General features: G+C 32.3%; 2 protein-coding genes across 5 annotated transcripts in view; both read right to left on the bottom strand.

The window, feature by feature from the left end:
- The window catches only part of LOC111380134 (F-box/kelch-repeat protein At1g55270-like), a 13,542-nt gene extending 6,280 nt beyond the window's left edge, over window positions 1–7,262 (bottom strand). For 2 of the 3 annotated variants that reach the window (XM_023003617.1, XM_023003616.1), the window contains exons 1-2: window positions 7,030–7,262; window positions 6,751–6,827 (exon numbers count right to left, since the gene is read on the bottom strand). In XM_023003617.1, coding sequence (XP_022859385.1) covers window positions 6,751–6,813 — 63 coding nt within the window. In that variant the 5' untranslated portion in view covers window positions 6,814–6,827; window positions 7,030–7,262. The other variant, XM_023003618.1, reaches the window with a different exon arrangement.
- Window positions 3,008–4,621, bottom strand: LOC111380135 (F-box/kelch-repeat protein At1g55270-like). Of its 2 annotated transcripts, XM_023003619.1 has the most exons (2): window positions 3,504–4,604; window positions 3,107–3,236 (listed from the first exon to the last, which is right to left on the bottom strand). In XM_023003619.1, the coding sequence occupies exon 1, from the start codon at window positions 4,473–4,475 to the stop codon at window positions 3,537–3,539; it is 939 nt and encodes a 312-aa protein (XP_022859387.1). In that variant the 5' UTR covers window positions 4,476–4,604; the 3' UTR covers window positions 3,107–3,236; window positions 3,504–3,536. The 2 variants fall into 2 exon arrangements, with proteins under 2 accessions (XP_022859388.1, XP_022859387.1); XM_023003620.1 differs by having other exon boundaries at window positions 3,008–4,621.
- Window positions 7,263–10,978: the final 3,716 nt, after the last annotated feature.

A 10,978-nucleotide genomic window follows, 5' to 3' on the forward strand; every position in this document is an offset into this window, starting at 1 on the left:
CCATCTTAAACAAATGAACATGTGGATAAGTAGGTTTTCTTGCAGACTGATCTTCCCTCGAGTTCCCCTTAGCTCGTGCAATACTCGAGATAGAGAATTATTAACTTAAATTAGACACGATAATGTAGATATAAATAAAAGAATAGATTCAATAACCCAATTAAAATTAGATTAGAAATATATGGACATGGTTAATTCTCTAGACTCGTGTGGAGAAAGTTGGAGTTGTAAAGATGCATCAAACACTTTTAGTGGAGAAAATGTAATTATTAACTTTTTGTTGAAAATTGAATAACCTAATTCTATGATTTTTGACCGGTATATTTGCCAACTACATTCTCGTACGTGAAAAACAGTAGTTTCTTAACTATTAATAATTTTTTTTTAAATTCTTACTTTTAATCTATTCTATTGTTTATAAATATGTTATGTTCTCCAAAATATATGTATCCTAATATCATAAAAAACAGATTTTTTTTCACTAAGGGTGCGTTTGATTACCAATATTTTCCATGAAAAATGTATTTTTTCTACTTAAATTTCCATTTTTGTGTTGTTTGATTGTCATTTTTTTATATGAAAAATATTTTCTTATTTTTGATCACGTCTATGTTTTCTTCAAAATCAAGGAAAATATTTTTTTTAGGCGGAGTAGAATTTTATTTCCAAAAAATTCACTCTCTTTCTCATCTATCCACCAATAAAAAATGGACAAGTATAATATCAGAAATACAAATTACAAAATACGGCGAAGTAAACTACAAAATGGACTTGAGTAGAACATAAAAATTGCTCGAATTGAGCAATGGTATAGAAAGGAAAGATGAGCGAGAAATAGAATGATCAATTTTGCAATTGAGATGTCCATCTTCTAATTGCATTTAGACAAAATTGCTAAAATTGTTGGTTTTTATTAGACCAATTGTTACACCACTCATCGACACCTCATTGGTCATAAAATTACCCCGTTGGCCGTTGCAATTGGAAGATTTAAATGAAGAATCGTGCTTGAGCCTATCGAGCACTCACAACATGGGGGTAGGTGGGGGTTTTGGACAACCTTTTATGTAGGTACGAACCACCTGCCGTGAGGGTCGGCAAGGGTGAACCCCTTTCCTGGTAACACAACAAAATCCTAAAATGAAATAACTACATATATACCGCAAAACTTTTCCATTTGGCTCTACTTTCACGTGAGAAAATGAAAGGATATTTACTTATCAATTAGCAAAATATTGAAAACATATCAATGTCACTGAGGCTGCTACTTTTCACCACATTGTGTTGTGTGCCTTCTACTTTGGCGCCTTGGAATCCATATAATAAGGTTTGATTCCTAAATATGCTCAAACCAACCCTAAAACATTCAATAAAATAGAAAAAAGTTTGCTTTCAGACATGATTTTTTATATTTTGCTTAGAGGGAACTAAACATAATGCCCTGATACTTTTTCTTTTCTTTGCCTTCTTCACGCGTAAATTCATCCTTTGAAGCTCAGAATCTGAATTCAATCCCGACTATAAATACGCGGTATTGTAGTTCATCACACATCATCGAAGCCAAACAAGCACTCTACAAAAGTTCCATCCACCAAAACTACTCAAGTATATGGAGCATCATCAAACCGCTGGTTCAAATGGAAGAAGCTATCAAAATAATAATGATCGCAGAGAGAAAGACGACAAGAGAAAAGGAATGGTGAGGCAGGAGGATGTAAACAAAATGGCTGATGAATTTATCAACAACTTCAGGAAGCAGCTCAGATTCGAAAGAGAAGAGTCACTCAAAAGATATCATCAAATGCTAGCCAGGGGAACCTAAATCAGAATCCATGTTTAAATAAACTTGTACCAATAACCTATTCTCAAGCTTTTCTTGTAATCAAATCTAGAGTATGCTTAAGATAATCCATGTTTGAATAATCTTGTGCTGATAACCTATTCTCGAGCTTTTCTTGTGATCAAATCTAGAGTTTGCTAAAGATAATCCATGTTTGAATAATCTTGTACTGATAACCTATTCTCGATCTTTTCTTGTAATCAAGATATGTGAGATATTATCAGGATCATGTTGCGATTATCTTAAGCATGCTCTAGATGGATTAGGTCTTTTTCTGCTTCTGCTTTTTGTTGAAAACTGTTCTAATTAGATAAAACACTTCCAGAAGATTATATCATTTTCCGACTTGTGAAACCTCGAATGTGCATACAAGACATCGGTAGGTGGAAGTTGGACTAAATGCTGAGGAGTTTTCAAAAGGCTGTCAATAAAATCTAACCTAATTGACCATAAGGGTCCATTTGATTGTAAATATGAAATTTGGATGGAAAAAAACGAATTTTAAAGGAATTGAATTGTCTAAAAATTGTTTTACTGAGAATTGTCAATTATTTTGTTTGATTAGTATAATTTTCCACCCGAAAAATATTGAAATAAAAGTGTCTTTTCTTCTTCGTTTGGCTTTATTTTTCATGAAAATTGTCAATTTAAATGATATTCTCTTTTACAATTGTTCCTAGAATTTGTTTCCATTACAAAAAAATGAAAATAAAAATAGAAAAATCCAAAAATCATCCATCTTTTGACGTTCGTTTGGCTTTATTTTATATGAAAATTGTCAATTTAAAGAATATTCTTTTTTACAATTGTTCCTAGAATTTGTTCAATTGCACAAAGCCATGAAAACCAAGAAAATGTTGACGTGACGGCCAAAGTGGGAAAATCAATTCCCTAGAAAATTTGATCAATTAAATAGACCAAAAGTGAAAGTTGGAATTTATTTTCCATTTTCCATGAAAAAAATTGGGCTATCAAACATAGCCTACAAGAAAAGCCATTTGGACAGGCTTGGAAACAGGCCCAAAAACAGGGCGACCACATGGCGGCCCCTATTGGAGAGGGGGGCTGCCCAAGAAGCAGGGTTGTTGACAATGATTCAACATTCCACAACAATGCATTTGACAGTTTGTTTCAACCCAATTTTCCACTACCTCAATATTTGATTTAGAAAAAATAAAACAGTAGTTCAATATTCTCAACGTTCAAATGCCACTTGTATTCACAAAAGATCTTCAAGACTACAAACTACCAATAACCCATAAGAAACAAACAGCTAAGTAGCCAATCAACAAACATGTACAATATATTTGCTCCCTCTTTTGAATAAAAATATAACCTGACCTCATATTTCTGTTCTGTTCTGTGTTTCATGCTCCATTCAGAATTCCATGTTTACCTAATGAAAAAGGTTGAAATAATCGTCAATTTCCAGATCAAACTTCATCTGCAAGCTGATGATGAAGGTTCATTGTTTCCCTATATTCAAGACTCCTGAATGTTCTATTTTCCAAATGTTGCATATCGTCACTCATTCAACCTCCACATAAAATATAGACTTAAAAAGGTAAACCAATAAAGGCAAGTATAGAATTAAAAAGTGCAGAAACCAAAATTGATAATCTGAAACAACAAATGTATTCAAATGGAGAGAGTGAAACGCAACTTAACAAAATCCTGAACGACAGGGAGGCCTATCTTATGCTTGAAGAACCTGACAGTGCACGATGTGACTCTTTAATCCACTTCGCCCAGCTATACTTGACCATAAATTTGTGAAGAGTGATCTCGAATGACCTTTACTGGCAATATTTTCCCAAACATTAGGATTGGTCTCCACTCTTCTGTCAGGGTTTGAGACATCAACCATACTGATGCTCATATTATTACGGATTATACAGAGCTTATCGTTCAAAGGAACAAGGGCAGCAGCCTCTAAAGCACGAGAATTGCCAAGGTGGAGCTTGCTATCAATAAATCTGTTCCAAGAATTTGTGGCTTCATTAAATACTCTAAGCTTACAACCATCACGACAGTCCAGAGCATACAGCTTCCCGTTCATAGAGATACTTGGGTTGCGCCACCCAGCAACCATCCCATCATCGACCGTAGTCCAAGTATTGGTTTCTGGGATATATGCTTCACTCAAAACCTCTCTGTGTGATCCAAGTCCTTTTAGGTACCACTTGCCATCATAAACTACCCCGATAAATGGAACCATAGCCGTGCTCATATCAGCGACCAAACTCCAGCGGTTTCTGTTGGGATCATAAACTTCAGCTGAACGAAGTGTCCTCTGGATACCTTCACATTCTCCCCCAGCAATGTAGAGACAGTTATTAATGACACAAGAACCAAAGAAATGCCGTTTACGAAGCATGTCTGGTGCTCTGCGCCATTTATTTGTCCTAGCACTGTAAAAGATCACGCGCCTCATAGATCCCTTTAATGGATCTTTTCCTCCAAACAAGTACAGGTGGCAACCACTTACAACAGCACTGCCAAATCCAAGTGCCGAACTATACTCCACTGGCACAGGTGGAAGTGGCTGCCACATTTGGTAGGTTGGGTCAAAAGCATGCCATGATATCCGTCCATCACGATCTCTCTTTATGACATATACCCATTCTTCAGCCATGCCAAGACTTTTTCTGAGAGAGTAAAAGAAGTTTCCAGCCAGGAGCTTGTTCCATCTCTTGCAAACTAGACGCAACTTATTATGTTCAACACGAGGCACTCGAATGAGGCAAGCAATTGCAAGATCATCAGGAAGACCAGGCAGAAGCGGTGTGATTAAAAATGAATTTTAAAAAAATAAATTTTAAAAATAGCCAAAAAAATAAAAAAAAAAAAAAAAAAAAAAAAAAAAAAAGAAAAGAAAAAAAAGTCTCCTTTTATTTTAAGTTTCAGTTATATCATATATCTTTTCTTGAAAATTCAATGCTCATTTTTCCCGCTGACAGAATTATGTAAGACATCTTTAGTGTTCCAATTAGTTTACTAATGTCGCAAATAGAATTTGCACATAACAAAGACACCTGGACAAACACCCAAGTCATACAACATAACTTTTGGAGGGTTGCGCTTAAAGGGATGAGTTGGTGGAGTCTTGAACCTCTCAAACAACAAGACAAGAAGTTGAGTATCTTCAAAAGGCTCAAACGTTATGGAAAAAAAGTGAAGGGAAAGTCAGAAATATTTTATTGCATTGTTGTGTTTTTTTTTGTTTTTTTTCACTGTATTCACTGTCTACAATAATTTGAAAATGGGATGTTATTAGCATGCTGCCTATCTACTGCTAGGCAACTGTGGCAGAGCATAGAAACCAATCAATACAGTTTAAACAGGTAAAATAAACCTCTGTCAATTCATTTAAGGATGTTATGAGTCTATGACAGTAGGACGTCAATTATGTCTACATTGAATTTACAAATGTTCAGAAGCGTAAATACTGACAACTGCCTCAGCTCTGGAAATTAGAAATGACACTCAAATAACTCAAACAAGAAAAACGGTTGTCTTTTATGTTCATCTATCTCATCCACATTTTTCAAAATCTCATCAAATAAATCAGGGGCCAAACTCCCATTTTCTGTTCTTGGTTATACAATTAAGGGGTTGTTTGACAAAGTTTTTGATAAAGTTTTAGCAGATTTTGATAAAAATTGATAAAATGTGTGGTTGAAAAGTTTATAAAAGTTGTAGGTTTCATAAAATGTGTAGTCATTGAAGTTCAACCCCGTTGAAAAGGATAAAATTTTAGCCAAGTTTTATCAAACAAGCACTAAGAACCATCTTTGCTATGTTTGAGGTGATCCTAGGTGCTATGAAAATTGATGGCTTGTTTGCAAGGAAGAAAGGTTCCAGTAGCAACTAGCAGCCCCACTTATATCCAATGTGTTGTGCCTGAAATAGAAGTTTGGAGAGATTTTGTACGAGCTGATGCTGTTCAACAATGCATTTTGGGGCTGTAGATATGCATGGAAAAAGTTGAACTCTTCATATGGAAAGACTGCCAATTTATGAATCTTTTGAAGACAGTCAAAATTAAAGAGATAATGAAAGCAAGCGCTAGAATGACTTTAAACAAGTGAAGGGTACCTAGAGAAATTTGAAAACCTAGCAATTTCATCATGAGCATCATCACAGTAAAAAGTACATTTCAAGATAGACCAAGCTATCAATAGAAGGCTAAATATACAAAGAAGTTTTAGATCAATATTGTTAACAATAAAAAGAGAGTATGAATCATGCGCATTAAACACAACAAATAACTCTTCTTTTTGTGTTTAAGCTTTCTAATTTTCCCAGAAATAAGACCTAACAAATCAAAAAGGGAAACCCGCAGAAAATTTCCAATTCTAGATTGTCAAAAAGCCTTCGACCAATTCGGCAGGAAATAGACACCGCACACCAATGACGATTGCCCACCCACCCTGCTCCCAGAGTCCCACATCATCCGAGCACGAATCTTATTGCTAAGTGAAGTTATAGCCGTACTAACCAATTGCCCTAACATGACATTCTCCAAAAAAGCGAACTTAAAGAAAAGGAGAAAAAAAAAAAAAAAAAGAATGTGAAGTTTTTAATTTATTTTGATTAATTATATTTCAAGAAAGGGGCCATTTCTAAAGATTCATACAACCTACAAACAGTCCGTCTGAACTGAAAATTGAGTAGACAAAATTATTGATAACTCGAAGTCAAAATATATGGGAGATTTCACCATCACCGTACAATTCAGCTGGGTATTTTCAACATTCATGAACATAACAAATACCCACAAAACAAATTCATCAAAAATCTTCCATAAAGACTACAATTTTACAGAAATATTCAACAGGGCATCTCAAAAAACACAGAAATTCAAGAAATTATCCGCTGAAAAAGCCAAAGATTCAATTAGGATTTACCAGTGGAGCTTTAACTCTAAAACCCCTGTGTGCATTTGGTGACCTCTCAATTATTTGCTCCATAATAACATCAAATCCTGCGCGTAATTTCAAAGAGTCGGATCCAATACTCTCCAAAGAAAAATCTTGAAAATGAAAGGCCCAAAAGGGAGCTTTTTAGACCCTCTTTCTTAAACTCAGCAAAGGCAAAAACAAGAATACAAAGAGCAGATTTTATGCCTAAAAGTTAGAACTACAATTACTTTCTCTCTTCATAACACAAAAATTAACATTACTTACATATGCAAAATGCTTGATTTGTTCCTCCGACTAAAAAGGGTAACTGAAGATTACAGCTGGTCCCATTGTCTTCAGTTTTCACCAAACTTGGATTTGCTCTGCATAACTACAATTATACATTATTATGACTTATAGAAGAGGAAATATTAATTTAAATATCTGCATTCATTAATGAGGGAGGCCGAGGGGGATGAGGTTGTTGATTTTTCCTTTGCTGCATTTAAAATTAGAAATTGGTCGGTTACAAACCATGGAACATCCGAAATAAATAATGCTGGTTTGCAGATCATTTAAAAAGTATTTTTTTAATATATAATTAAAAAATATGAAAAAGTCATATGGCAATGGTAAAAAATGATTCTATTTTGAAGAATTTAAAATGAGTAAAAAAACAAATAATTTTCCAACGATTGCTTTTAAACGAGGGCATAATAAGTTATGATTGCAACTTCGAGCGTGACATGCTCCCATAATGATATTGTATAAAGTTTTTGAATGAATTTGTCGTTGATTACTAGTAATCCAACTTCATATAAACAACTTGCACCCACCAATTCAAATCGAGGATAGAATTTTTGAATTAGTTAACTTTCATATGGTCATGATCAATTGTTCCGGTCATCCTACGTAATTTGGTTAAGTTAAAAATTAGTTATTTGAAAAAACAATTAAGATTTACTTTTTATGGAAGTATTTGGTCATATTCAAAAAAAAAAAAAACCTTCTATTATTACCTTGATGCAAAATAAAGTAAAAAGTAATTATTACCTATTTTTTAACTTAACTAATGTGGATAGAGACTTACTTTACTATTATTTTAGGCATTAGTGTTGACTCATTCTTATTTAAATTGAATTTTGACATTGGTTGGTTGTAGTGTTAAGATTTTTTTATTTTTTTTTTAAACAATTGTCATGGGAATTTAAAAATAAACCACATAAACTGTAGAATCATATTCAATTGTTGACTTTTTCATATATATATATATATTCTCTGATACGACTAGTTTTAGATTTTTAAAAGTTCAATTTCTAGGATTGATTTCATAGTGTGAATGTAAGAATTTTAATTGCAATTGAAATGTCTCACTCTTTGCTTATTTTCACACTTATTTTTGCCGTCACATTCTTATCTTAAACATTCTATTAATTAGCATATTTTATATATAATGATAATTTTCAATCAAAAAAATTGTCAAGAGAGTGTAAGAAGACTTATTTGCCTTTTATATTCTCAAATGAGTAAAAAAAGGGACAAATAAAAAATTTCGACATAATATTTGCTCATCTTTTCAAAATACACTAATAGAATATTTTGAGGCTTTCATTGCAATTAATTAGTGTAGTTAATGAAAATTTGTGACTTGAATATAATTAGTTGTCCAAATATTCTTTTAGTGTTTGAAATGACAAAATTGTCCTTAAATAAATAAAGGGAAAAAAAAAAACCCAAACCCAAACCCAAACCCAAGAAAATGAAGTGAAATTAGCAAATTTAAGTATGCTAATTAACGTAATGTTAATGATAAGAATGTGATCATAAAAATGGTGAGACATACATGTAATAATACGCAAAGTTTGACAACCTTTAATGCAATTAATCCTTATGTTTGTATGGTGGGACAAAATGAAATTGTAATAGCATATCTACTCATGTTTTAAGAATAATGTTATTTCACACCAATTTAAATGACATTAAGCCTTCGTTTGTTAGTAATTTTTTACTCCAAAAAAATATTTTTTTATCGTTATTAAAGCTGGGCAAATTTTTCGAATCGAATCGAACCGATCGAACCGAACTCGAATCGAATCGAATCGAATCGGACGGTTCTTGTCAAATTAAATACCCGAACGGATATCTAAATTGAGAGCCGACAGGTATGGTTCGGTTCTCGGTTCTAGACCAAGAACCGAAAAATCGAATAAGAACCCAATCTTTCTAATTTTTTTATTTAATTTTAATTTTTTTCTAAACAAATTAACAATTTCTAAATCCAAATTTTTGGCCAAATAATTTGTTTCATTTCTAATTTTTTAATTTTTGGCCCAAATACCCCTTTTATTGTCTCATTTCTTAGCCCAACAAGATCCAACCCACTAAATAACCCTAAATACCTACACTAAAATGCATAACGTTGTCTCGACTCTCACAGTCTCGCTGACATTCCAAAATCTATACAATCGTCGATCGACACTGTGACCTCCGCCAATCGAAATTTTGATTGTAGTGATCATTTGAATAAGGTAGTCTACGAGTCTTTGATATTTCAAAACCATTGAATGTGTCATTAGTTGTATTTATATAATATTGTTATAAATGTTAAAAAATTTAATTATAGTACAGAACGGAACAGAACCGAACTGAACCGTACGGAATCGAACCCGAACGGTTCCATAATTATATTTAGACCCAACGGTTCCATTTACTAAATATCCGAAAATCTTGGTTCGGTTCGGTTCTAACCATGCCGACCCCTAATTGTTATATCACTATTTCAATCATCATTTTTGACTTTTTTACTCACAAATGAAATTTGTTTTTCTCTCTAACGATCAAAAAAATCAATTCTTATAATCACTACCGAACAGGTTCTAAGAACGCTAAGCGCCATTTTTGCTATTATATATCCTTACTTTTTTTTCTTTCTTTTATTTTGGCTTTTCTAATCTATAAGAAAATAAAAATGGAAAAATGCAATAATAATTAAAGGCAGAGATCTATTTATTATTTCCTTAGCCTGTAGGGTTCCTTTAGGATTCTATAACCGTACAAGCCTGACTATTTAATTGCCCATTCGATAGGCAACCTTATATATTAATTTGATAGAGACTAATCCTCCTCTTCCTCCGTACATGCCTCTACTTAAGATGTTACCTTAAAATGTTACTTATTTGTAAATAATATTTTAAGAAGATCCATTGATGTTAGATGATGGTGAAAAAAAATTGTGCGTAAATGCCATTAGATATGCTTATCATATTATGCATTAAATATAATTTGATCAGTCAAATCAAACCTCTAGTAATTTATCAGTTATGTCAGAGCTGGTCTTATAATAAGTTTTTCGAAAAATAATTTTTAGAGAATGAATGATTAAAAAGTAAATATAATAATAATAATAATAATAATGAATTCATCTATAAAATTATTTTATTAAAATAATATGTGATTGGAAATAAATTTGAAAGATCTATACCAAGCATGAGCTCAATTTCTTTCATATAATGGTGGAGGGACAAATTGTTACAACTGATTTACTCCAAACTTATCTAAATTTTATTATTTACGTCTATTCTACTAAATAAGTCATGAACTTGAAGTTAGTTGTTGTTGTTAAATGTGATTTTACATTTATTCAAGCCATTATATGTGGGCATTTCGGATTGCTTATATTGATTGTATACTTAATTTTGTTTATTTATGATTAATTTAGAAGAAAACTTGAATTGGAAAAGTTTGAATGAAATTGGATTGTACCTGCACAAAATCTTGAACTTGGGACCAATGCATTAAGTTTTGAAGTTGAATGACTTACTTTGAAATTAAAAGGGACGTGGAACGAACAAGATGTTGGAGTTGAGTACTAAAGTGAACACTTTAGAAGATGTTTTGACCCTTGTGGTAATTTGTGACCTGGATATATTTAATTAATAAAATAATTAATTAATTTAATCATAAATAAAATTTAATAAAATTTTGAAACTTGTTTTCTTGATTTTGAAATGTGTGATACTTAAACTTTTACTCATGCAATTTTCCCTTTTAATTATCATTAAAATCCCCACTCTTTGCCCATTTTCAAACTTATTTTTGCAGTCACATTCTTATCCTAAACATTCTATTAATTAACATATCTTATCAATAATGATAATTTTTGATCAAAAAATTTGTCAAGATAGTGTAAGAAGACTTAATTGCCTTTTACATTCTTAAATGAGTAAAAAAAAAA

This window comes from Olea europaea, unplaced genomic scaffold (genome assembly GCF_002742605.1).
Source record: "Olea europaea var. sylvestris unplaced genomic scaffold, O_europaea_v1 scaffold2098, whole genome shotgun sequence".
In the NCBI taxonomy this organism is placed as follows: Eukaryota; Viridiplantae; Streptophyta; class Magnoliopsida; order Lamiales; family Oleaceae; genus Olea; species Olea europaea.

Coding starts and splice junctions, on each gene's coding strand:
- LOC111380135 (XM_023003620.1), bottom strand. CDS start 4,475: ATGGCTGAAGAATGGGTATATGTCATAAAGAGAGATCGTGATGGACGG.